The sequence below is a fragment of the Moschus berezovskii genome, chromosome 20 (genome assembly GCF_049115385.1).
Source record: "Moschus berezovskii isolate FMDL1 chromosome 20, NW_MosBer_1.0, whole genome shotgun sequence".
Classification (NCBI taxonomy): Eukaryota; Metazoa; Chordata; class Mammalia; order Artiodactyla; family Moschidae; genus Moschus; species Moschus berezovskii.
Window position 1 is genome coordinate 34,515,914 of NC_142479.1, and position 26,927 is coordinate 34,542,840.

General features: G+C 58.2%; 1 protein-coding gene and 1 long non-coding RNA gene across 2 annotated transcripts; one reads left to right on the plus strand and one right to left on the minus strand.

Moving 5' to 3' along the window:
- Positions 1–340: 340 nt before the first annotated feature.
- Positions 341–23,993, plus strand: DOC2B (double C2 domain beta). The gene is made up of 9 exons (XM_055402957.2): positions 341–862; positions 9,463–9,542; positions 12,419–12,493; positions 15,157–15,266; positions 15,391–15,517; positions 18,389–18,546; positions 22,412–22,493; positions 23,241–23,337; positions 23,857–23,993. The coding sequence occupies exons 1-9, from the start codon at positions 490–492 to the stop codon at positions 23,991–23,993; spliced, it is 1,239 nt and encodes a 412-aa protein (XP_055258932.2). The 5' UTR covers positions 341–489.
- On the minus strand, positions 18,440–26,748 carry LOC129541245 (uncharacterized). The gene is made up of 3 exons (XR_008682793.2): positions 26,636–26,748; positions 22,280–25,988; positions 18,440–21,515 (listed from the first exon to the last, which is right to left on the minus strand). It is a non-coding gene; the product is annotated as an uncharacterized LOC129541245 (long non-coding RNA).
- Between the last annotated feature and the right edge of the window lie 179 nt (positions 26,749–26,927).

Consider the following 26,927-nt stretch of genomic DNA (forward strand, 5'->3'; position numbering starts at 1 on the left):
TCCTTGCCCACTGGCGTGTGTCCTGTGTGAACGGAGCCCAGGAAGTGCGGGCACGCGCGGGAAAGTGCGGGTGTGCGTTCTGCGGGTCCCTGCTCGGCTCCGCGCCCGTCCTGCGCCGCGTGAGTGGAAGGCGCCGAGTGGCCCTGCCCGCCGAGTGCGCGCGCAGGGTCCCGGGCCGGCGTGCGCGCCGGTGTGAGTGCCAGTGAGTGCGGCGCCACTCGGCTCGCTCCGCTCCGCGCCGCCCGCACACTCGCACTGATCGGCGGCTGCCGGTGACGCGGGCTGGGCCCGCCCCCTGCCTGCCGGCCCCTGGCACTCACTCGCGCCGGCCGCCGCCGAGCAGGCAGCAGCCGCGTCAGGGCCGTCCGGGGGCGCCGCCGGCGATGCCCGCAGCCCCCGCCGCGCCCCGCCGGGCCTGCTGAGCCGCCCCCGGGCCGGGGCCGCGCCGGGTCGGGCCGGGCCGCGCCCGGGCGGAGCCGCGCTGCCTGCATGACCCTCCGGCGGCGCGGGGAGAAGGCGACCATCAGCATCCAGGAGCATATGGCCATCGACGTGTGCCCCGGCCCCATCCGGCCCATCAAGCAGATCTCCGACTACTTCCCCCGCTTCCCGCGAGGCCTGCCCCCGGACGCCGGGCCCCGCGCCGCGGCGCCCCCGGACGCCCCCGCGCGCCCCGCCGCGGCCAGCGCTGGCCGCCGCAGCCCCTCCGACGGCGCCCGCGACGACGACGAGGATGTCGATCAGCTCTTTGGAGCCTACGGCGCCAGCCCCGGCCCCGGCCCGGTCCCCAGCCCGGGGCGGCCGCCCGCCAAGCCACCCGAGGAAGAGCCGGACGCCGACGGCTACGAGTCCGACGACTGCAGTAAGTTTCCCACCCACCCGCCTGCCTCTCGCCCCCTCCCCTGCGCGGTGCTCGCGCTCCCGCCCTCGCCCGCCCTCGGCTCCCCTGCGGTCTCGGATCCTCCGGCACACCCCCCGCCTGGTGGCAGTCCCCGGCCGCGCCGTGCGCTCTCCGCGCGCCCAGCACACACAGCCCCTCCCCCGAGCAGGTCCGAGAGGTGGGAAGTTTGGGGGCGCCCCCTGGGGGTGTCCCATTTCCAGCGGCCGGCTCCCCGGAGCCCGCGCCGCGCCCCCTCTCGGCCCGCCCGCCGGGAGCCCCAGCGCGGGCGGCGGCTTTTGTTCCCTGGCAGGGCGGAGCTGCGTCCCAGGGAGACACCAGTTGCTGCCGGCCGCGCGATCGCTCCCAGCCCCGGAACACTCGGCGGATCGGCCCCGCAGCCGAGGGGCGGGCCGGGCGAGAGGCGGAGAGACCCCGGGGCCGGAGTCGGGCGGCCTCCCGGGTGGGCCCGCGGCCGCGGAGCGCGGCGGCTTGACTGGCGCACGGGCCGAGGACCAGGGGACCATGGGGCCCGCTTGTCCTTTGGAAAAACCTTGGTGGTTCCTCCTCCCACGTTCGCTGGTCCCGCCGCTGCGCTCGACCGGGCCGCCGACCTTCGCCCACCTGTTACACCCGCTTCCCCGGCCAGTAAGGGCCCCCACCCCGATCCCGGTCTCCTCCTGCGGGCATGAGCTCCGAGCCCCAGGGAATAGGCAAGCTCCGGGGCCCCCGGGGCCGAGGCCCGGCTGGCCGGTGCTCCTGGCATCTTTCTGGGCTCCGAGGGTGGTCGCCCTGCCCGCCCCGCCCGCCCCGGGACTGGAGGGGAAACCGAGAACGCCGAGGTCGCCGTGCGGTGCCGCATGGATTTACGCGGGATGGGGCCGGGGACGCGGGCAGCGTTGCTTGCCAGGCCCCTGACCGGCTGTAGCCCCGGCCGCGTCACTCTCAGAGCTAGAAAACCCGAGTCCAACGCCGGTCCTGCGTTGGACTTTTCTCGGGGCAGGGGTCGCTCGCCCACCTCGCCGAAGCTTGCCGGGTCCCATCCCCCGCGCAGCGCAGCGAGGGCGGCTGCGCCTGGCTCGTATGCCCACATGGGCCTCAGACTCGGGGTCTGGAGTTTCCCCAACATCAAATGTGCCTCTGCAAGCAGTGGGGGTTACCAGCACCTCGGCGGGAAGCGGTGGGGCCAGACCTGTCGTCACCCTACCCGGGGAGGCCCGGGAGGAGAGTAGGGGGGAGACCTGCCAGCCCTGGGTCGAGTGGGTCCGAGCTGGGCCTGTGGTGAAAAGCTGCCGGCTCTGCACGCTCTAGGGCCTGGACCACAGCCCTCTGGCCAGAGCCTGGCACGTTGAGGCCCTGCCAGCCCAAGGGCATGAGGATGGAGAGCAATCCTCTCCTTGCATTTTCCTGCCGGACTGGGGAAACTGGGTCGGGAGAGTTTATTGCCCTCTGGGCTGTGCCCTGGATCTTCCCCATCCCCAGTTCCTGGCACCCTGGGCCAGGTGCACCCCCTCACTTGCCGTGCCTCTGGGCAGGCGGAGACCCAAGTCACCCCTCTGCATGCCCTGAATCTTCCCTGGCTCCAGAAGAAGGGGTGGGGCACTTGTTCCCATTTCCAGCATCTTTCCTGCTAAGCCAGGGGAGCAGGCGAGCAGGGCAGGGCTTCCACCCAAGCTTCAGACTCTCCTGGTGCCACCCAGGCCCTCCGGAGACATCCAGCTAAGAGGTAAGAAATCAGGCTGTTTCTTTTGGCTGTCCCTGAACCCACAGGCAAGGAGGGGAACCAGAAAGTGCAAGACACCGGCCAGTTGCCCCATCTTCAGTCCATCAACTCAGCAGTCCTTCACAGAGCACTGTCTTCACAGCAGAGAGGGCACAGGGCTGGGGCCCTGGACCCAGAGCTCATTATCCTAGCAGGAGACAGACGCACTTGGGGTCAGCAGTGTGGGGCAGTCGGACACAGCCTTGCCAGTCTGAACCCATGGGCTGGCCACACCCATGCCACCAGGGCACTCTGCTGCAGAGAGCCAGGGAGAAGGGTGTGTGACCGAGCCAGGGCCAGCTTGAGCCCCCTCATTCCCTTCAAGGGGCCGCCGCCCTGGGCTTAGACCCATCAGTGGCCAAACATCCCACCTTGAGAGCACAGAAATCTGGCTTCCGGGGTTGGGGGGACCAGGCTCTAGGGTGGAACCATTCTCCACTCAGTAGCCCGGGCCTCACCTCCCTCTCAGCTCTGACAACCAGATCCCTACAATAAGCCTAAATGATTCAAGCCAGATGGTTCATTACGGCTTTAGCCAGGGTTATGCTATCTGCTGCCCTAATTATTGGATTATCTCCGTTCTAACAAAAAGAAATTAGGACGGTTGCTCTGTTGTCCAAGGCCGGGAGTGAAGGGCTGTTCACTTATTCAGCCTTTTTTCCCCTTCTCTTTAAAGCCCACCCTTGATTAAGTCACCGCAAGGCACGAGCACAAAATCGACAGGCTCCCAACTGATTTAATAGAGGAGCGTTAACAGGGAGAAGATGCAGAAATGTTATAGTTAGAGGTGTCCCTTGTGCCCGCGCCCTCCCAGTGACCCACAGAGCGGCCTGGCTAAGCTGGACTCCACTGATTGCTGCCCTTCCAATGGTCCTATGCTCCCCCCGCACCTCCACACAAGCTACTCCCCTACCTGTGACACCCTCCCACCCAGTCTCCACCTGTGGAAACTCATCCATCCTTCAAAGCCGTGATGACTAGAATGCTTTGGGGTTTCTAGGTAACAGAAAACTCAGAGTGCCTCAAACAGTGAGGACTGTTGAGGTTGCGTGGCACCAGGGCAGATTCACGCCGCCGCTCAGCAGCGGTATCAGCGGCAATGGTTCTGTCTTTCTCCACTCAACCATGTCCTTTTCCTCTTTTCTTTAAGTTTTATTTATTTATTTTTTGGCTGTGCTGAGTCTTCGCAGCTGCACGGGCTCAAGTTGTGGCGAGTGGGGGCTACTCTCTAGTTGCAGTGCAGAGATTTCTCATTGCGGTGGCTTCTCTTATTGTGGAGCACAGACTCTAGGGTGCACCGACTTCAGTAGTTGCTGCTCCTGGGCTCTAGGGCACAGGCTCAATAGCTGTGGTGCAAGGGCTTACTTACTCCAAGGCATGTGGGATCTTCCCGGATCAAGGATCAAACCCGTGTCTCCTACGTTGGCTGGTGGATTCTGAGCCGCCAGGGAAGTCCCACCTTTTCCTCTTAGGCCGACCTCCCTCATATAACAGTAAGATCCTAAATTTGATGAGTTTCCACTCCCATGTCTCAGTTTAAAAGCGAGGAAACCTCTCCGCAGGAAATCTGTCCTTTTGTCTCTCGGGTCAGAGGCGCAGCTAAGAGTCGCATGGCTGCCCTTACACTGGCCCCTGCGTGATTCGTCTGGGGCTGAGTCAGGACCGATGTGCACTGAGGCCTTGAAGCAGTGATGGAAAGGAGAGATCACTGTTGGGCCGGCCCAGCAGGCCCTCAGCCGGAATCACTTCCCTGTCCCCACGTGCTGTGATCCCCCTTCCTTGGGCCCCTGTCACAGTCTGCCTGGGCCGTGTTTCTACACACCCAGCCTTCCGGGACCAACGAGGTGTCCGGCACTGTGCCGAGCGTGGAGGCTGCAGAGTGCCGAGACGCAATCTCTGCCATCAGGGAGCTCATGGACATGGAGACACACAAATAACCCAGCAGTGACGAGTCAGGAACCCAAAAGGGAAGCGCTGGCTTGCACGGAGCTCTCCCACAAAGAGGTGCAATGGGAGAAGGGAGAACGCAGGCTGGCCAAGCGGAAGGAGGAAGCGTCCAGTGGCTGGAGCAAGAGGAAAAGAGGATGATGAAGCCCAAGTGGTCCTATCCCAGAGGGCCTGAATGCCACACCAGGGAGGTTGACAGAGTCCAGGACGCAGTGGGAAACCTTTGAACCATGTAAAGTAGGGGAATGAATAGGTTTATATATATTTTGGGGAGGGTGGTAATTTAACTTTTTTAATTTATTTCTGGCTGTGCTGGGTCTTTGTTGCTGCAGGCAGGCTTTCTCAGTTGCCGCAAGTGGGGGCCACTCTCTAGTCCCGCTGCACAGGCCTCTCATTGCGGAGCTGTCTCTTGTTGCACGGAGCACAGGCTCTTGGCACACAGGCTTCAGCAGTTGTGGCGCACGGGCTTAGTTGCCCTAAGGCGTGTGGCATCTTCCTGGACCAGGGATCGAACCCGTGTCCCCTGCATTGGCAGGCAGATTCCTAACTACTGGACCACCAGAGCTCATGAGTAAGTTTATAAAAGTCCTCGCCCTCTACCTTTAGCACCTGGTAAGCAGGACCATAAGATGTGTGGCTCATTCCTCTTCATTCCCCCGGCAGCGTCTGGTCAGTGCCTCAGTTTCCCCAACTAGGAAATCCTTTCAACTCAGACTTGATCATTTTCTGTGGTTCTTGCCATGGTTTTGTTTGTTTTTTTTAACTATTTGAGCGGATGGCATTTTTCTTAAAAAGAGAAACAAAACCAGGGCCAATTTCCTATTCCCAAGGGTGTATGGGTGCAGAAGGTCCAGGTGCAAACCAAGGTCAAAGTGATGCTGTCAGTCTCCATCAGCCAAGCAGAGGCATGTTCTGCCTTAGAGGAACTGACAGGAGCTGAGCTTGATTTTCTCTGAATTAGCCCCATTAAAGCTCTATAATTATCAACAAGCGGGTGACAACTCTCAGAGGCCCATTAGTGACCGAGCCTCATAATTTATCCAAGGATGTAAACTTTAGCCAGGACGTGTGATTTGAGTGGCTGGAGGGCAGGACCTTCAGGCTCACAGGGACAAGCACCTTCACCTGTCCTCAGGGCCCCCTTCACCTGCCACAAGCCCAGGGGGCCTTTCAACTCAGAGGCCCCTCTCGGTGGCAGACCAGCCCTCCCCACACCCCAGGAGCAATTCTGTTTATCCCTCTTTTGTTTTTCTGTCCCATCCTCTCAAGAGTTCAGCGTAACAAAGTAGCAGACAGAAAATATTGGAAGCCACTAGGCTTTAAGGCAGAAAGGAGCGATCAGGATGGAAGTGAAGAGCCTGGATTCTGCGTCCAGCTCTGCTGCGCCACCCTGGCCAGATCACCTCCCCTCTCTGAGCCTCAGTTCTCCAACTAGGAAATAGGAAATAAAGAGCTCTCTATGAGAGCTCCACCACCGCAAGTCTCTAAAAATGGCGACTGAGCTTCTATTTCTAAACTATTATTTCTTCTAAAACTTGCACTGGCATCTGAAGAAATCCACCAATCCCGTCTGGGGCAGCACTGGGCTTGCTCTTCCTTCCCGGGCAGTGATAACAGCTATCAGTTTTATTTAGCAGTGTCAGGCCCCCACCTTAAACATAGGTGTCTGTAAATCCAGTAGAAGGGACCCCTCTCCCTGCCTGGAGCTGAATTTCCCAGTGGAGGCTCTGTCGGCTGCCTTGTCCTTCTCTGGGATGAGGAGCTGGGCAGAGATTGTGAACTGTGTGGATTTTCTGGTTGCTGTTCTTTTCTTTTAATTGGAGGATAATTGCTTTACAATGTTGTGTTGGAACTGTGTGTTTTAATACATGAGCATCACACCACATCTCTGCTCGAGTGAGCAGCCGGCGAATGAGTTGGTTTGGATAGACCAGCCTTGTGAATTGAACATCTGCTCATTGCTGGTGTCAGAGGCGTGGTCCCTGCCCTCCGGAGGCTAATGTCTGGAGCCGCAAGTTAGGCCTGAACAGAACAGTAGGCTGATTTACTGTCTTGCAAAGCCAAGAGCTTTAAAGGCTGTTACTGCAAAAGCCTGGAGAAGCCTGGGCCTGTGGCTGTTAGCTGTTACAGGCGAGGTGATCGATCCCACCCTTAGAGCACCCTCACCTGCCCCGCCGGCACGGAGGCAACCTAGCAAGCAGGCAGCAATAGGCCAGATGCGTGCGTGCTCAGCCGTGTCTGACTCTTTGCAACCCCATGGACTGCAACCCGCCAGGCTCTTCTGTCCATGGGATTCTCCAGGCAAGAATACTGGAGTGGATTACCATTTCTTTCTCCAGTAAAATCTGCAAGGGTCAAACCTGCTTCTCCTGCATTGGCAGGTAAATTGTTTACTGCTGAGACACGTGGGAAACCCAATAGGCCAGGACTAAAGCATGCTTACTCCGCTCGGGGAAAAGGACTCTTGGCTCCACTTAAGGCCTGTTGACTTTGAGTTTAGACACAATTTTAACAACTATTCTCACCTGGTTTCATGGAAGAACCAAGTAACCAGTGACTAGGAAGCAGAGCTGCCTATGTGACCAGGGGCAAGTACTTTAACATAACAGGGGTTTCAAGCGGATGTCAGGAGAGGAGGCAGAAAAAAAGTCAAGAAAGCCTCAAAAAGAGTGGCCACCCGGGATCGCCTGGTGAAGGACTTCAGTTCCCGGGCTGGGACTCGGACACAGGGCACAATTGGCCACAGTCACAGCGATGACTCAGGTTGTTCCGAAGAGTCTGAAGTGACCGTTTGTGTATTCCGCTCACAAGGGCCGGGAGTGGAGCGATCCAGTTCAGAACGAGTTCATTCCAGGAGGTGTCTCAGAGGGGCGAGTACGCTCATCTAGAAACATCACCTAAATGGATCTGCTGCTTCTATAATTATCTACTGAGTACTTTCCGCACCCCAGGCATGCCGTGAGGTGGATGCTGTTGTGTTTCCATTTTGCAGATGAGGAAACTGAGGCACAGAGAGACTAGATATGCTAAGGTCACAGAACAAGGGCGTGCAGAGCCAGGGTTTGAACCCAGGGTCAGACCTCAGAGGTCAGACACCCTACAGGTGCCCTCACCAGGGAACAACAGAGACGCTGAGCGGGGTGCCTGACCCTGTGTTAGGAGCGGAGATGCAAAACGAAGAGTGGCCGGACTTGGCCAGCAGGCTGTGGTTTGCTCTCGACCCACACTGGGCAACCCTGGCCTCCCCCTAGCCTGACTCCAACCACCCAGCCCCCTGCCTTCTGGGTGGTCCTGTGGTTGAAATGCCCCTCCTCCCAGCCCCCTCTGCACTTCCAACTCCTACTCATCTTGCATGGCTCAAGTGAAGGGTCACTTCCTCCAGGAAGCCTTCTGTGATGGCCCCAGTTCACATCAAGCTCAGGCATCCTCCATCAATCCTGGCCCGCCAGACTTTGCTGTGGCAAATCCTTCTCTTCTGTTCCTCCTGTTAAGTTGTGCTTTCCTTGGAGCAGGAACCTGCCTTTTGATATCTTCATTCCTGTGTGTATGTGAGTGTGTGAGTGTGTGAGCGAGAGTACTCAGTCATGTCTGACTCTGTGACCCTGTGGACTGTAGCCCACCAGGATCCTCTGTCCATGGAATTTCCCAGGCAAGAATACTGGAGTGGATTGCCCTTTCCATCTCCAGGGGATCTTCCCAACCCAGGGATCAAACCCACATCTCCTGCATTGGCAGGCGGATTCTTTACCACTGAGCCACCAGGGAAACCTCTCTTCATTCCTAGAGCCTGGCACGTTGTGACGGAGAAGGCAATGACAACCCACTCCAGTACTCTTGCCTGGAGAACCCGTGGACGGAGGAACCTGGTAGGCCGCGGTCCATGGGGTCGTGAAAGTCGGACACAACTGAGCAACTTCACTTTCACTTTTCACTTTATGCATTGGAGAAGGAAATGGCAACCCACTCCAGTGTCCTTGCCTGGAGAATCCCAGGGACGGGGAGCCTGGTGGGCTGCCGTCTATGGGGTCGCACAGAGTCGGACACGGCTGGAGCGACTTAGCAGCAGCAGCATGTTGTGAACACCTGGTAATGAGTGAATGAATGGGAAGCCAGTTGACCGGCAAGCAGGGTCTGGGCTTCTAAAGACATCCTGTGAATGCGTGTCTCCCGAGGGAGACTTGCCCCCGAGGTCCGCCCTCACCCACCACCCCCGCCTTTATACAGGGAGCCACAGCGGTGTGAAAGCCACAGCTGCTGTGTGTGATGGTGCCTGAGGGCGGCAGCTGCATCCAGTCACTGCCACACCCTCTGCCCGGCCCTTGGGAATCCCTCTCTGCTTTTTCAGCGGCCAGGGTGGCACCATGAAACCCAGCTCACTCCTCACAGCCTTCCCAGGGCCCCCAAGGGCCTGGAGAGACCAGGGGCCGCAGCCCCAAGTGCTGCTAGGGGAGTGGTGAGTGGACCAGCCGGTTGGCTATGCCCAGGCCTGCAGCCACCCGGAGCCTGACCCCTCTGCCTCCTCACACGATCCTAGGACAGATCACAGGCCAGGGGGAGCCGAGGTGTGGAGCCTAGGCCGGCAGTCACACCAGGACGACAGGAACCCCTTTAGCTGAGCGCCCGGCACATGTGGCCACACCCTGGACCAGCTGCAGGCCACGAGGCATGTTGCAGGGGTCAGAGGCCACCGCCGGGGTTGACTCTTGGCATCTGGGGTGACGGGCCTAACCCCCCTGAGCTCCTTCCCAGGGTTGCGGGGGCAGCTGGACAGGTCGTGGGTGCCCCATCGGTGGCAGTCGGCATGGACACCGTGACACCTCGCCCAACTGCACAGGGCTAGGCGACACTGGGGTGACTGAGCCCTCCTTGTCCGCAGCCGCCCTGGGCACGCTGGACTTCAGCCTGCTCTACGACCAGGAGAACAACGCCCTGCACTGCACCATCACCAAGGCCAAGGTAGGCCCACCGGCGGGCGCAGGGCGAGGAGGCAGTGCTCAGCCCAGTTACTCCTAAGACACTGCTGCCTCCCCTGCAGGGAGGCTTTTCAGGGAAAGAGTAGAACAGAGACGCCGGAGAGAATGAGAGGAGGAGGGTGGAAGGGTAGCATTTAGGGGCGTAAGGCCCCCAGAACTGGGGCACTCTCAGGGAGGGAAGGGCAGGAAGGGTGCTGGCGGGCCTGTGCTGCGAGCCAAGAGGAGGGGTTGGACGTGGACGCCTCCCACCTCCCCAGGAAGGCTCTGGTCACATGGGCCTGAGCTTGCTCTCTGGGCGGGGGCCCTGGGTATCTGAGCCCCATGGTCCCCCGTCCCGGGCTGGCCCCTGTCAGCTCTGGTCTTAGCCATGCTGTTCCCTTCGTCCCCACCGCATCGCTCCCACTGGGAGGAAGGTGCCCAGGCTGATGTTCTCCCGCAAGGTAAGGGCGGCCGTGCCGCCTGGTAGAGCCTCCCCATAGAGCCGTGGAAGGGCTTGGGCCCAGCTCCGAGCAAGGAGCTTCCGGCATTGCTGCCGGGGCCAGGCCCCCCACCAGTCCCCCAGCCTGCCAGCTTCTCTGCCCTTCCTCCCACCCTGCCCATGGCTCTTGCCCGTCCAGAGGGGCCGGCGGCCTGCTTCTGCCCCGGCTGTGCCCCTCCCGGCCTGGGCCACCGTGGTGGGGTGAGTAGTGTCCCCGGTGGACCCACGCTATCCCCACCCCACCCTCTCCTCTGGGGGCTGCTCCAAAGGCGGCAGTGGTGTGGCACGCCCCTCCTTCCCTGAAGGCCTCCAGACCCGCCCTAGGGGCAGAGCTGGGAATCAGAAGACCCCCAGCTGAGCCGAGGTGGAGGCAGGATGCACAGCCTGGGCAGACCCTTCCCTTCACCCTCCACCCAGCTGTGTAGATAGAGGTTGTCTAGACCTGGGCGCTGGGAAAGGGCACTGGTTGCCAGGCTGCTCTGGCAGAGCCAGCCCTCCTCCCCAACCCATGCAGACACCGCCTCCCCTCCCCATGCTGTGTGCCCTGCTGTCCCTACCGGGCTCGCGAGGGGCTGCGTGGGTGTACTGGGGGTGTGTGTATGTGTGTGTGTCCACTTAGGATTGCTCCACTCATGGCATTGGAGGTTGGAGAGCCATGGCAGCTCCCCGATCTCCATTTCATCCTCTGCTGGGCAGGAGGTGGTACAGGCATGGAAGGGGCTAGGGTAGGCTGGGGTGTGGGAAGGAGCCCCAGAGGGTAGGAAGGCTGAGACTGACGGGGGAGCCCCTTGGGTTCTCTCAGAGGACACCAGATGCCCCAGCAGTGGACCCTAGCTCAACCACTTGGTCTGTAAGTGGGTAGAGCTGCCTCAGTTTGCTCATCTGTAAAATAGGGTTAATCGTCCCCACCTGTGTGATTGTTGTGAGCATTAATGAGTGAGTGTTTAGTACCTAATGCTGTCCTGGAGGACAGGACCTGGCGGCAGACACACCCACCCACAGCAGAACTGGGAAGTTCCAACATTGTGGGAAAAGGGTAAGAGGTGTGTGTCGGGCAGGGTCGCCTCTGCCATGGTGTACACAGAGCCGCCCAGCCAAGCCTTGTCCTGGAGTCAGCCTTACTGGGCAGGACAGAGCTGGAGCCCAGGCAGCTCCGGGCCCAGCTCAGATGCTCGACCCCACCCTGAGCCACTTCTCTGGCATCCTCAGAGGGCCTAGCACAGACCAGAAGCAGGGCAAATGCCCCAGCAGCAGGCCCTGAAACAGCATTGCCTCCACAACTCCTACAACCACCCTGGGACATGGGGACTATTAACCCCTTTTACAGATGATAAAACTGAGGCTCAGGAGGCAGAGGCTGCATCACTTACCCAACTGATAGGTGCCGGAGCTGGACCTGAACCCTGGCCATCCTGGCACTAAAACTTGTGGGCCCCTTCCTGGTAACCAGGCAGTGCTGGTTAGAAGTGGGAAGCCCTGACATCAGCTCTCAGCCCCCCACCCACTGCCTCCTCTGAACCAAGGTGGGGAGTGGGGAGAAGGGCCTCAGCTCCCCTGGGAGGTGGGGAATCGGGCTAGTCAGCTTGCAGTTCGTCTTTGGATGGGGTCATGGGGATGTCACCTCCACCCCCACACATGTCACCACTCCCTCCCTGCATCCCCGTGAGCCATCCCAAGAGAGTTTCCAGAAACAGGAGCAGGCATGAGGTCAGCTGGGCGCCTGTCTGTGGTTCCGTGGGCTCCCTGGCTGTGCACACTTGATGGTGGTCGAGAGTGAGTGAGGGGTGCCCTCTTGCCGAGGGACTGTCCGCGGCCGGCCAGCTTATGTGGCCTCCGGGGACACAGACAGGCAGAGCCCTGTGGCCAAGCCAGAGAGAAACGGAGCCTGGTCTCCAGGACATGTAACGTTCTCCCGTGGCCGCAGAGGGAGGCGTGTAGATGGGTGGACAGGGACTCACGAGGACTTAGGTCAGTGAGGAAAGTCGCAGGGCGTGGGGAGCAAGGGAAGACGGTTCAGGAAGAAGGAAGGATCTGACCACAGCAGGATAATGGGGGCCTCATTCAGAGAAAGGTGAGTCACCTGGCCTCCATGACAAGGAGACGACAACGAGAAAGAGGCCGATCTGACAGGATGCCCCGGGTCATCTATGCAGAATCAGACGTTTGGGGGGGTGGGGGGCAGAAATTGCACCGGCACTGAGGCATCCTTGCTCCCCCACCCTGGGGGTGTGGGGCAGGGTGCTTCTGTGAAGACGGTCATGAATGGACCCAGCCGGGAAGTCCAGGGGTCTGCTGGGGCCTGCTGCCCCAGGTGCCCGGAGGCCCTGGCTGCTGTGTCCCCAAGCCCCCACTTACACCCTTTGCTGTTCTCCTCTGCCCAGGGCCTGAAGCCAATGGACCACAATGGGCTGGCAGACCCGTACGTCAAGCTGCACCTGCTGCCAGGAGCCAGTAAGGTAAGGGGACCTGCTCTGGGCCTGCTGACCAGCTGTGCCCGCTGGGGCCCAGGCTAGACTTGGGGCACCCAGGGAGCCCCCAGATCCCACACCCACTCAGCCCCACACCCTCTAGGCCTCCCAGGGGACCTCTAGTCAGCACCACCTGCCTGCTGAGTTGGGGAAACTCCGCCGGAGAATTTCCAGGCCAGCATTTTATAAGAAACATCCTCAACTGGACATTAATACTATGTGCAAACAAAGGGTTCTGTGACCAAGTAACTTCAGGAAACATTATTAAACTGGTTTTTTACTGCAGGACTTATCAGAGCCTTTAATGCCCTGGTGGGCAGCTCTGTGATGCGCCACAAGGCGGGTGGAATGGTCAGCATCTGCCCAGATTATTTGACTACAGAACACTTGTTCCCGCACCAGATGACCTGACAAACAGACCAGGCCAACAGGTGCATCTATGAGAGAAGAAAAGAGATGTTTTTTCTTAAATTAACTATTAACAAAAGCATCAAGGTGGCCCTCGGCACTGGAAGATCAGAACTTGATTAGACTTCTTTTATACAACTTACCGGAGAAGGCAATGGCAAGCCATTCCAGTACTCTTGCCTAGAAAATCCCATGGATGGAAGAGCCTGGTGGGCTGCAGTCCATGAGGTCGCTAAGGGTCAGACACGACTGAGCGACTTCGCTTTCACTTTTCACTTTCACACATTGGATAAGGAAATGGCAACCCACTCGTGTTCTTGCCTGGAGAATCCCAGGGACAGGGGAGCCTGGTGGGCTTCCGTCTATGGGGTCACACAGAGTCGGACACGACTGAAGTGACTTAGCAGCAGCAGCAGCAGCATACAACTTACAGCTGAGTGCAGTTTTCTTTGTAATTTCATGGGAAGAAAGGCCACATTGTCTTCAGAAGTGGGTCCTTCCTTGGCCTTGGGACCCCACAGACATCACAAGGGTGAGGTGGGCAGACTCCATGCCAGGGGCGCTCAATGGGAGTCCAGTAGCTTTGCTTCTGAATAGAGAGCAAGGCAGAAATGAAGGGACAGGGGACACAGGACATGAGAGCTTGAGCAGCAGAGCCTGGTGGCTGGTGTTCTTAGCCTGGCCTCTTTCTCAGAAGTCGTAGTTGAGAACTTCCTTCCTGGCCCACGAGTGACCTCATAGGAAAACTCAGCAACTGAGGCTGGCCCCTGGGCAGAGGGCCTCCCCAGCCACTGCTCCGGACAATTGTGTGGCCCTGCCCCCAGGTGGTGAGGAGCCACAGGCTGCTGAGGTCTGAGTTCCTTTGGGGGCCCAATCCCCTGGATGAGTATATAGGTCTGGGGGTCCCACTGGTCCAAGGGAGTCACCCTGGAAGGGAAGGCAGGGCTGTGGGGAAAAAGGACAATGGCCCTCCTCTAACGCCTGGAGGAGCAGGCTCCCCCTGGTGCCTTGCATCCTCATGCTGGGGGCGGGGGGGTGACCCCCAGGGCTGTCAGGGCCACGCGGCCCCAGGAAGGGGCTCAGTGACCGAGCGTCCCTAGACTCCTAGGACCTCAAGTCGGCGGTACCTGCTGCTGAGTCCTAGGGGCCGGTCATAGGATTGAGCCCTGAGTTAGGGCAGCATTCCATAGGGCACAGTCTCCTTATAGACAGGGGCCTGAAAAGCGAGCTGAGAGAGGTGGTCGTTATGCTCTGGAGCCCTGGCAGAGGGTACGGAATCCACTGGGCTCCACAGAGCTTATGCAAGTTGGGGAGCTGGGACTTGAACCCAGGGCTGTATGACCTCAGAGCCTGGGCTGGTGTGGCAGACATCAAAGGGAACTGGGCACAGAGGGCAGAGTCTGAAGGGGACAAGACAGGTAAGGAGTCCAAGACCCGAGGTGTCAGGAAGCGCCGGGGAAGGAGGGCAGGTGCCTTCTGGCCAGGCGAGGAGACTGAGGGAAAGAAGCCAGTCCCACAGCAGACCTCGGGCGGCCCAGCCCACACCTCCCACAGAGGCCCTGCCCCACCACGCCTGGGCACGGCCCTGGGAGGCAGGCCCCTGCCGCTGTGTTTTCCCGATGGCTGCGCTAACTGGTTACCGCCGACTGGGTGGGTTACACCACCACCACCCTCTTACCTTCCAGTCCACAGGGTGTGGGTCCCACTGGGCTAATATGGATTGCCAGCATGCCTGCCTTCCCTCCTGGAAGCTCCAGGGGAGAAGCTGTTTCCCACTCCTCTCCAGCTTCCGGAGGCGCCCTTTTGGCCCGGCTCGTGGCCCCTTCCTCCGTCTTCAAAGCCGGTGGCACCTCTCTCACCTTCTGTTCTTGTCACACCTCCCTCTGCCTCTCTCTTGCCTTCCTCTTCCACTTTTAAGGGTCCGGTGATGACATGGCCCACCAAGATCATCTGCCTGTTGTATACAGATTTTTTTTGTGGGGCCGGGGGGTGGGGAGGGCCTGCACCATGGCATGTGGGATCTTAGTTCCCCAACCAAGGATTGAACTCACGTGCCCTACAGTGGAAGCTCAGAGTCTTGACCACTGGACCACCAGGGAAGTCCCTTTGCTGTTGTAAAGTCAGCTGATGAGCAACTTTCGCCCTCTACTTTGCTAGGTTCTGGGGGATTGGGACGTGTGTGGGGCCATTACACTGCTCACTGCCCTCCTTGATGCTCAGAGGCTCATTTTTGCTCTCTCCAGGCGAATAAGCTCAGAACGAAAACTCTCCGAAACACTCTGAACCCCACGTGGAACGAGACCCTCACTTACTACGGGATCACAGACGAAGACATGATCCGAAAGACCCTGCGGTGGGTGAGGCCCCGCCGGCCACCGGCTCCCCCAGCCCCCCAGCCTTGTCCTCACACCCCCACCCACCGCTTGCAAACCCTCCCTGACTTTGGAAGCAAACTGAGAGGCCCCTCGCCCCCCCAGGATCTCCGTGTGTGATGAGGACAAATTTCGCCACAATGAGTTCATCGGGGAGACCAGGGTGCCCCTGAAGAAGCTGAAGCCCAACCACACCAAGACGTTCAGCATCTGCCTGGAGAAGCAGCTGCCGGTGAGTCAGGCTCTGGAGCCATCCAGGGCCCACAATGCCATGAGCGTAGGCCAGGAGCACTTTTTTTTTTAATCTATTTATTTTTTGCTGCGCTGGGTCTTCATCGCTGCGTGAGGGCTTTCTCTCGTGGCAGCGCACGGGGCTTCTCTTGTTGCAGAGCTCAATAGTTTAGAGGCCACGCAGCATGTGGAATATTCTCGGACCAGGGATGGAACCTGTGTGCCCTGCATTGGCAGGTGGCTTCATAACCACTGGGCACCAGGCAAGCCCCCAAGAGCATTCATTGAGCACCTACTCTGTGCCTGGCATGGCTGCAAGTGCTGGGGAGACTGATAAATCTCCGTGCCCTCATGAAGCTTGGACAGAGCCAGACCAGAAATGAGATAAAACAACCAAACTGATGGAACGTTCGGCAGGGATCAGGGCCGAGAAGGGAAGCATGAGAGGGGTCGATGGGTTAGATGGGTGCTCTGGGAGGGCTCGCCTGGCAAGCAGGGAATATTCCAGGCAGGGGGAGCCGCAGGTGCAAAGCCTTCATGGAAAAGTGCTCTGCCTGTGGGATGCACAGGCAAGAGGCCAGCTGAGTGGGGCGGAGGGAGCAGGGGGCAAGGGGTCCTGGGAGCTGAGAGCAGGGGTTGGGGTTGGGGAGACTGAGAGGACTCCAGCTTTATCCCTGAGTGAGGTGGACCATGGGCGCGTGCTAGTCTGGGGCCAAGGTCTCTGAGGATATTTGAACAGGCTCCTCAGGATGGGAGGGAGTGGAGGGCCAGGATGGGGAAACCAAAAGTACAGAGGGAGGAGCTGGAATAGGGCCTGGGCAGGGCAGCAGAGGAGCCAGGAAGAAGGGCAGAAGATCAGCATCCTTAGGTGTGGGGCCTGGGAGAATGAAGGGTCATTCACTGGGATGCGGGGGACCATAGGAGGAGCAGGACCGTGGGGATGCTCAGAGCTCAACTGGAACATGTTAGGCATGAGGTGCCTGAGAGATACCCAGAGGAGACAGAAAATAATTATTTCCTAGAAACTGCAATTGTTTGAATGTGTCAGAATCGATTTTGCCCCCTGGCCGTCTGCAGCAGCTGAGCCCTCCCAGTCCCTGAGCAATGTTCCTCTTCCCTCTCCCCTCCCCCTTCACTTTCCCTTCCCCTCCCCAGGCCTGCCTTCACCCAGTTCAAAAGGACTGGGAGGGATTGGCCAGGAAGTCCCAGGCCGGGGGCCCTAAGAAATCTGGGCCTTCAGGGGCTGCGTGGTGAAGTCCCACAGAGGACACAGTTCCCTCTGCCCAGGACAATTCCCCACCAGAAGCCTGGGCAATGGGAAAGCTCTAGAGGACAGAGCCCAGGTGTCGTCCTCAAGTGCCTGTACCCATCTAGGGCCCTGCTCAGTGCAGCCCGGCCTGGTCAAGGCTGGGAACAACTGACCTGAGGTCAGAGCTCCCGCTCAGGATCCCAGCTCTGTTATTTTTGCATAACTTGAACAAATTGTACTCCGTGGTCACATTCTCTCCCACTCCTAGGCATGTGTGTGATGGAGATAACCTTTTAAGCGTTATTATTAGTCACTAACCACAGGTGACCCAGTTTCTCCAAATGATCTATGTCACTTATAAAAGGCAACATCAACTCCTGCTGGAGTTGTGTTCCTGAGTTTTGATCCCTGATATAAACAATCACCTGTGTGGTGCTGAATGTGAATTGTGTGTGAGCAGTGTGTGTGTGTGTGTGTGTGTGTGTGTGCGCGCAAGAGTGTGGAACGCATGTGTGAGCACCTGCTTCATGCACGGGGGTGTGTTTGAGAGTGTACATGCTTGTGCCTGGGGCGTGATCAAGGCCTTGCTGAGCCTCACCTGAATTTGCCAGGATCTCGTTGGTCCAGTTCAGAGACCCACAGTTGACACGGGTGCAATTTGGGATAATCACTCGGCAGTAAAGATTCATTTTGATGGTACCTTGTAGATTTTAGAGAGCCTTGTAAACCTTATTCAGTGTCCCAGTTCAATGGTCTTTATGTGAAACCATCTAAAGTATATCCCACTGTAAAAAAAAAAAAAAAAAGCTGAAAATATCCCGGCTCATTATACTGTTTAATTGTCACACATCACACAACTGCACAAGAGCCACGCTTTAGTGAGGCTGCCACACTCACAGCCTGAGGCCTGAGTGACAGGTGGTTGAATCTCACCTGACCCCTCGGACCTGTGGGTACCACCCGGCTGAGCGCTGTGTGAAGTGGCCAAGGCTGCGTTTGAACTCAGGGGGAATGCAGTGATCAACGGACCCTGGGTGTGGGAGCGGGGAAAGTGGTCCTGCCTTCACCCCACAGGATTCCCATCTCCAGAGAGGTGCAAGCATGGCCCTGGCCCATGTGAGGTGCTGCTTTAGTGCCAGGCAGAGGATAGTCAAGGCCAGAGACTGAGTCTGAGAGGGGCCTGGCAGAGAAGCCTGGAAGGGGCCCTTGGAGGTCATAGGGCTCAGGCTGGGTGGACAGAAAGCAGAGGACAGGGGTTCCAGGTGAGCATCAGCTGGAAGGTGGAAACGGGAGGTCTCTGGAGGGCGAGGAGTGGTCTCAGGGTGCTGACGGGGGTAGGGGGGCCACATGGTGAGACCTAGATTTGAGGTCAGGCTCCAGGGGCAGATGCTGGGCCCTGCCCCACCCACCTCCTCGCTGCCCCTGGGGTCGGACTGTTTTCCCACGTTCTCCCAATGGAGCCTTCCTACACCCCAAGGCTCCAGGAAGCATGTTCCAGGGGCCAGGGTCCCAGTGAACCACGCTCCCGCCCCACCAGTACCCACTGGGCGCCGCGTGGCCTGGGCCCATGGCTGCGGGAGGGGCGGGCAAGCACAGCTGAGTGCTGGCTCTCCCGCTCCACAGGTGGACAAGACTGAAGACAAGTCCCTGGAGGAGCGGGGCCGCATCCTCGTCTCCCTCAAGTATAGCTCACAGAAGCAGGGCCTGCTGGTCGGCATCGTGCGCTGTGCCCACCTGGCCGCCATGGATGCCAACGGCTACTCAGACCCCTACGTGAAAACGTGAGTGTGCGGCCCGCTCCTTCCCCACCGTCTCACTTCTAGGTACCGGGAGGTGTGGGAGCTGCGATGAGTAGTTGGCGCAGCGAGTGGTTGTGCGAGCCCACAAGGGTCTTCTATGCTCCATGGGCTGAATCTGGCCAAACCCATTTCTCAGATGAGGAAAGTTGCCCACAGAAGCTGAGGGGCTGCCCAATCCGTGCAGAAAGAGCAGTTCTCTCCCGATGGCTGGTTCAGGTCTCTCTGTGATTGTGGGGCCCAGGAGGGGCCGTGAGCAGGTTGGAGGAAGGGACAGGAGGCTGGGAGATGCAGTGAAGGGGCTCCGTCAGGACGCAGGGCTGAGCACACGTGGGTCGTGCTCTGCCACAGGCGCAAGTAAGGGTACCCCCAGCCCTGCCAGGTGGGGCTCATGGTGGTGCTGGGGAGATGCTAACTTGGGGGCCCCAGAGCTGTGAACCCGGGTCAGGACAAGCTGTGATCAGAGCCCAGAGAGGAGCTGGTGGCCGTTCAGAGAGGGATGAAGCAGATGGTTGGTGGGCACCATCTGTGCTTTGGGGCTCTCCACTAGCAAAAGATGGATCTTAGTCTGAGTTCACAGTCGTTTGAGGCTGTCTTGAAGGTTAGAACTTGGGGAGGAATTTGGCTCAGCAGAAAAGAGGTGTTTCTGCTCAGGGAGCGGGACAGAGGAGTTATGATATAGTTAAGAAGCAGGCACGAGGGACGCTGTCCTCGGGGAACAGCGAGGGGGCTCAGGTGACAGAGGCCATCACAAAGACTAACTGGTTTCCCACCCAAAAAAGTGAGTTGGGCCCCAAGCTCGACCATTAGCAAAACTGACTTCCAGTGGGTCACAGACCACTGGGAGAGGAAATGCTGTCCTCGCTCGGAAGACAGACTCTTAAAACCAGTGGAGGGAAAGCAGGCGATTCTGGGTGAGCTGGGAAGATGTGTACACTCTGTGGCCGCGTCACTTCCCTGCCAGGTCCATGGGGTCCAGAGACCCAGGCCCCAGTGGAAAGCTGCTTTTGCTGCATTGCTTGAGCTAGCCATAAGCTGGAGACAGCCCAGAGTTCATCAGCAGAGGAAGAGATGAATGAAATGTGGCCTCTGCACACAGAGGAGTACTGTGCAGCTGAAGTGAATAAGTGAGGACTGGGCGGAGTAACGTGGACGGCTATGCCAAGCGTGCCAAGCCCAGAGCAGACTGTAGAGGGAGCACGCGGCACGGCCCTGTAGGGATGGTCTCTGGGAAGGGAGGACGTGTGTCCGCTCATTATCTGTGATGCTGGTTTTCCTAGGGAAGAAGATAGGATCTGAAGCCAGGGTGGTGTCGAGTTTTTAAATCGGCTCAGTGCCCACCTGCCAAGTTGATAGGAATTCTAGGGTCTCAGGCTGGGTGATCCGGAAAGCAGGGTCTCACCGGCTACAGCGGAAGGGCCAGCCACCCCCCAGGGCCAGGGAGAGGCAGCTCTGGTGGGGCCTGTCCACCCTAGACAGGCCCCATCCACCCCCCACCAGCCACAGGTGTGAGAGTCATTGGGCCACTGCAGCCAGGCTCCACCCTCCAGCCATGGGCTGGGTCAGGGTGGCCTTTCAAAGAGGGCAGCTCTGTGGGTGGCCCCATGGATCAGAGGGAGGCTCCCAGGGGCCTAGAAACACCTCCATCTGATTCAAGTTCCCTGGGTGACATGCAGGGGGTGGCCGCTCAGGGCTTCCCATCTCTGAAAGGCCCCTTCACAGACCGTGGGCCTCCTCCTTGCTAAGAGTAGGGGAGATACAGGCACAGGTTTGAGGTTCTGAGCAGAGCACCCAGGGCCACAGGGAAAAGCCAGGTAGAGGATGTTGAAGGGCAGAGCTAGATGGAACAAGGCCTTTTGTCAACATCCTTATTTTCTATGAACTTCATCCCAGATGACAGCTGCCTCAGTCTCCCCAGGCTAGAAGCTGACCCCAAGTCCAGTCTTCCGGGGCTGATGATGGCTAACAGTCATTACACGTCCTGAGTAACTGCTGGGTGCCAGGGCTGGGCTAGGTCTCATGGAACTTTCTACACAGTTCTTCCATTACCTTCTCCATCCCCCACCCAGGGGTGCTGGAGCCCTGCTTCCCTGGGCCACCCCTTCTTTCTCTAGCTCTCTGGTGTCTTCTAGAGGCCTCAGGCGAGCAGTAGTCACTGTGCAGAAGAGACAAAAGGCAGCAATGGTAGGGGGACTCCAGAAGCCCAGCAGCCAGGGCAGAAGGGGGTCCTGATAGGGAGGGAGGGGGAGCAGCCACCAATGGGCCCCTGGAGCACCCAGGGTGTGCTCCTCACCCACACAGGCTGCCCTCCCTCCGGGAGACAGTATAGACAAAGGCCTGGGGGCAGGACAGGGGACGACCCCTAGCTGGGGTCGCGTGAGGGTCTCTAGATGGGCACTGGCTGTGTAGTGCTGAGGGCGTGGGAGCCCAGGACAGCTTCCCTTCAGGGGCTTCCAAAGGCAGGGCTGGGAGATGCTCCTGCAGCCCAGGACCCCCATCCCTCCTCCTCGCCCTCAAACCAAACAGGCAAAGAAAGATGAGTCAAGAAACACATGGAAGCTTATAAGGAGCTAAAGAAATTCACCATCTCTGGGTGGGGGTTTCTGGGAACCCCCACTTGTTTAAAAATTATCTTTATTGAGGTATAACTTACACCCAGGAGGTGTCTCCGTTTTGCTGTGGGACTGATGTAGTCTCATTACCACCACCTCCGTTAAGACACAGATACCACGGCCCCAGAAAGGTGCCCCATGCAGCTGTTGGTTTGTTTCCTGTCACAATAGTTTTGCCTTTTCCAGACTTTCTTCCAACAGCAACTCCCACTTCTTCCATATGACCAAGTGCTCTGGAGAGTACTCTGTAGGTCTGTGCCGCCGAATACTCACCTGTCAGATCACTTCCTCTTGAAGTGCACCAGAGTGGGGTCGCTTCCAATTTTTGATGGCTATCTAAAGCTGTTAAAGAACAGGTTTTTGTGCAGACCTATGTCTTCATTTCTCTCCCCACCCCCAGCTTTTGTCAGTACATATTTTCCAATGTCTCTGTAATGAACCAGTATGACTTACATAATAACTATCACAACTTTTTAAAAAAGTGTACAGAAAAGCCACAATGAGATACCACTTTCTCTGTTCTCTGATCCCACCCGGTGCTGGGCACCAGGAAGCTGGTGGTGGGTGAGATTCTAGTGCAGGGACAGGGTGCGAAGCTTTGCAAACGAGAGAGCCTGGCTTCTGAGCACCAGCCCTGTGCTGGGCAGCAGTGTGACGCTGGGTAAGTCCCTCCACCTCTCTGAACCCCAGATGAAGACCGCTGTTCTGCAAGCAGGGATTTCTTTTCTCTGCAGGAAGCACTGTTGCGAATGCCCAAAACACCTTTTTCCTTCCCCAAGTTTCAGTGAGGCAGCAGGGACACCCCACAGGGACTAGGTTACAAACCACTGGGTTATGCACTTAAGAAAGATGCATTTTATAGCATGCAAACTCTCCCTCCATAATCTGCTATTAAAAACAGAAAAGCTCTAGCAAGGGACCAACTCTGCTAAAAATGTTTTTCTGGCGGGAAATGTGAGCTTTGTGAAAATTAAAACTTCCAGAAATCCAGAAAATCCCCTTTCATCGGGGAACAGAGGGGGCTCTGTGATGTCAGGAACAGGCTGTGAACAGAGGTCCAGGTGATGAATGACCCACTTGCTTTTCTCACTACATTGACCACTCACCTGCGCCACGTCTGGTCATCACGAATGAACAGAAGTCTCTCTCCCGGGAAAAAGCTCTTCCAAGCCCCGGGGGCTCCGTGTGTTCTCACAGCTTCGTCTCACCCTCTGCCTATCGGTTGGTTATAATTCCAGATACCTGAAGCCAGATGTGGACAAGAAATCCAAACACAAGACAGCAGTAAAGAAGAAAACCCTGAACCCAGAGTTCAATGAGGTATAAGGGGCTGCTGCAGCTGTGGGAAAACCACTCACTCTTCCCTGGGGGGACTGAGTTTTCCAGGGGTCACTGTGGGAGCTGGAAGGTGGGAAGGGGCCCACAGGAAAGCCCCCAGCCGTGAGGTGGGGGAGTCGTGGCAGGAGAAGTGAGGCCAGGCTGAACCAGGTTGAGGTTCAGACGGAAGCTAGGGGAGGCCTGCAAACCTCTTCAGAGGATGGAACTGATAGGACCATAGCCATGTGGGAGGTGGAGGTGGAACAGGGGCCCTCAGGACCCAAGGAAGGTGGGTGCAGGTGGGTACCCAGGTCCTCAACACAGCGGGTGGGTGCAGCTGGAGAGCTCAGAGGAGCGAGATGAAGGAGAGGAGCCCGAGTGACTCAGGTCCTCAGGCCGAGGAGGTGCTGCCACGGGGTCATCAGGTGTGGAAGGGTCCTGGAAGCTGACTGGAGAGAGGGTTCCATGAAGAAGGGAGTGGTCAGCAGAGTCAGACCCAAGAGGGGCTCAGGCCGCCTAGTGTGCGCTGACCTGGCAATAGGGAGCCTCTCAGGGATCTTGAGAAAGGCAGCTTCGGTGACCAAGGGGCAGGCGGTCGGATGGAAGGGGGGCTCCTGAGGATCTCAGCCAGGCTCTCAGAAGTGGGTGAGATGGGCAAGAATCCGTCACAGCAACTACTGCACACCGGCCACCGGCCGACTTCCAGGCCCTGTGGCATTGGCCCTAACATTCCCCTCTTCTGGCCACTAGGAATTCTGTTATGAGATTAAGCATGGCGACCTGGCCAAGAAGACCCTGGAGATCACCGTCTGGGATTACGACATTGGAAAATCCAATGATTTCATTGGTGAGAGGCCATGATGGGAATGCTGTTCAGCAACATGCCGGTCCTAGGGCAGAGTCCCGATTCAGGCCACAGCCACGATGCAGCCTGACCCTGTGTGACAGAGAAGGAAACAGGCCCAGAGAGGGAAAGAGGCCTGGCAGGGGTCACACAGCAGTCTGTGGTAGAGCAGGGGAAAGGGTGGATGACGGTCAGCCCTTTTAGGCCGGACTCTGAGCCATTGTGGCCCCAGATTCCTGGTGAGCTGGGTGGCTGTGCACGGTGGAACTGCCCCCCTGTACTGCTCTGGTCCTGGGGGAAGGAAAAGCAGAATGGGATCCTTGGGCCCTGATTGGGGGGGGTGGGGGGCAGTAAGAGGGTCTAAGAGTGTGGTGGTCAGAGCACTGTCCACCCTCTGAGCAGGCGGGTAGGGCAGTCTGGCCTTGCAGCACAGAGTCCGGGAGGGTGTTGGGGACACTGTTCCCGAGGGACCCGGAGAGTCACAGGTGAAGCACCCCGGCTGCCCCGGGCTCCCCTCTGCAGGTGGCGTGGTTCTGGGCATCAACGCCAAGGGAGAGCGCCTGAAGCACTGGTTTGACTGCCTGAAGAATAAGGACAAGAGGATAGAGCGCTGGCACACGCTCACCAACGAGCTCCCGGGGGCCGCGCTCAGCGACTGACCGCCCCGCCTGCCCGCCGCCCGGCCCAGTACGGGCCTGGCCCTGGGCTTCCGCAGCTGTCGCTCAGGGCCTCGGCCCCCACGTCGGGGGAGACCCGGGACACCTGCTCGGACGCAGAGCCACTGCAGCCTCTCCCAGGGATGGTGGGGGCGGTGAGCTGGGCCTGCTTTCCGCCCCCTGAGGGCTGGGTGGACAAAGAGGACCTCAGTGCCCACCCGGAGGAAGCAGATGGGGCCATCCAGAGGACAGGGACCCCACGGAGATCAGCAGTGAGCCGGAGGGAACCCCAGGCTGAGAGGGGCAGTGGGGAAGGAGAGTTTGGGTAGGACAGGACTCTGAAGAAAGTCCATTCCCTAAAGGAGGTTCTGACTTCGGCTCTGGCGCGACTGGGTGGGTGGGAAAAGTCCACATGAGAGCCAGGAGCCTGGTGAGGATCCTGGAGCTCCCCTTGAACATGGGCAAAGGGCACGCGCTTCACTCAGTGATCCTGCAGGCCCCTGGGGAAGAATGAGACCCAGAGCCTGCCCTCAGGGAGGTCCCCATCTAGTTATGGAGCTAAAAACAAACCCTTACAACAGGGGTATAAGGAATGCCAAGGCCAGCCTGACCCACCTACATATTCTGTGGACTCCGCTGGGAGGGCTTCCTGGAGGAAGTGATGTTTCGGCAAGACCTCGAAGAGTGAGTGGAGATTCTAGGCAGACAAAGGAGAAAGGGCACTGGAAATGGTTTACAAGGCCTGGAGAGGAAAGATGATTTGGGCCAGGGAGAAACTGTCTGGACCCAGGGTCTCTCTTGGGAGGATGAGGGGGGCAGGGTTTGTTAGGAGTGGGGCAGGGGCACCCAGCCCTCCCCCATCCCACCCCTAGCTGCCAGGCCAACTGGGCTTGTAGCCATGGGAGGAGTCGCTTAAACTGATGTTGATGCAGGGTCAAGTTCAGTTCTCAGATCCAGCTCTCCCGCCTTTGATCTTTCTCCTCCTGAGGAAGCTGGAGGATGGATCCTGCTTCTTCTTGTTCCAAGCTTAAGCATCAGGTCAGCTCTGGTCAGGAAGAGTCACTTCTTCGCATGAAAAAAAAACCAAAAGGTTTCCTTGTCCTCGCCCTCCACTCCCTGCCTTCCTCCACCCTCCCCATCCCAGGCTCTTCCCTCTGGGTTCAGGGTTGGGAAGTGGGGAGTCCCCCACAGCTGCCTCTGCATCCATTCCCTACTGAGATCCCTCTCAGTACTCAGCAGCATCCAGGACCTTGTTTCTGGGAATAGCTGGCTTATGTCCTCCAGGAGCGGAGAGCCACCCTGCACCCTGAGTCAGGGTCTCCAGGAAAGGATTGAAGGCATCAAGACTCTGGGGTCCAGGCCTGAAGCCCCTTACTCTTCCTGCTGACCAAGGGGCCTTCAGGAACCCTGGATGAACAAATGCAGAAACCAGGAATTTCTGTGTTCAGCCCATCCCTGCACTGACGGAAAACAGAGCCCAGAGAGGGAAAGTGATCTGCCTGAGGCCTTCCAGGTTCCCTGCCCCACCCCCAGCCCAGAGCTCTGACACCACACCCACAGCAATGCTAGTACAGGGCTCACAGGGGCACTGGGCTGCACCCTCCGCTGCAGACACAAAGCACATCACCATCTGAGGCCCGGGGGCAGGTGATGATATGAACCCCACCAAGTGCCCATCAGCCTGTTTTCATTTTCTAGGGAAAACAGGACTCCAGCCCCCACACAGTACCTGGCAACCTTGGCTGGTCATGGAGTCTTGCTTTTGCCTCTCTGAGAAGGCTTTGTGCGTGGTGAGGGTTTTTACAGTCACCATCTTGATGAATCGTCACAGGCCTGGGAGATGGGTTTAACTGCCATCTCCATTTGACAGATGAGGAAGCAGATTCAGAGAGCCAGAGTCTGATTTTGAGGAGCCTTGTGTCTGGGTTAACTCTGGCTGTCTTCTCGGCCTTGCCTTTTGAGGGGCTCTCTCATTCAGAGAGGAGCTTCACAGATTCCCTATAAACACATGGAAATGCTGAATGGCCAAGTTAGAAGCATACCAGAGCCTCACCTAGTACAACTTCCTTGTTAGACACATGGGGAAACCAAGGACCCGCAAGTAGAGGGGGCCTATTCAGGATGCACTTGGGATAAGAACCCAGGACACCAGGCACCTAGTCCAAGGCCTTCCAACGCCCCAGGCTGTGCAAGTGCAGACTTGGTCCTGAAAAAATGGTCCCTGATGACCACAGGGACAGTCAGGCTGGAGGTGGGGCTTCAGGACAGCTAGCTCAGGCTGAGGATTGGGCTCTTGGACAGGAGGCCTTCCGGGGAGACAGAACCTTCCCTAGGACCCTGGATCTGTTCTGGACCCCTTACAGCTTGTATCTCTGGTAGAGAAAAAGTGCTTTGAGAAACTGTGGTATCAGCTCTGCCTTTGACCCCAAACTGGCTTTCCTCTGCTCTATCAGCCCCACAAAAACAGGGACTTTGACACCAAAAAAAAAAAAAAGTCATTCCGAAGTCAGCTGCCAATAACTAGGGGGTCACTGGACGCGGCATCCATCTCTACCCCTACCCTCCTACCTAGTCTCTGCCCCGCCCACCACTACTAACCAATCCCCGACGGGCCTGTCTTCCAACTGAGGCGGTAACCTCCTGACCTCTAGTGGCGAGAGCGAGGAACTGCATCTCCCGGCCCGCGCATGTCCTCCCTTTGTTCCTTCTCCAACCGACAGAACCTCCCGATGCATGGACTCTGGCTGTCTCCGACGCAGACTCGTGCACTGCTTGCCACCGTTTTGCTATCATGTGGCGACTGCAGAAACGGTCCTGAAACTGCAGCCCCCACACACAATTTTTGTACTTTCGTCCGACTTACTCGAAGGTGTCCTTTTTAAGTCTTATTTGTTAATATTTATAATGACATATAATCCAAAGTAAATGGAAACATTC

Excerpts from the sequence above, each read along its gene's own strand:
- DOC2B (XM_055402957.2), top strand. The coding sequence starts at position 490 with ATGACCCTCCGGCGGCGCGGGGAGAAGGCGACCATCAGCATCCAGGAG. Across the intron at positions 15,518-18,388 it reads GCCTGGAGAAGCAGCTGCCG|GTGGACAAGACTGAAGACAA; the intron begins GTGAGTCAGGCT and ends CCCGCTCCACAG. Across the intron at positions 22,494-23,240 it reads TGAACCCAGAGTTCAATGAG|GAATTCTGTTATGAGATTAA; the intron begins GTATAAGGGGCT and ends TCTGGCCACTAG.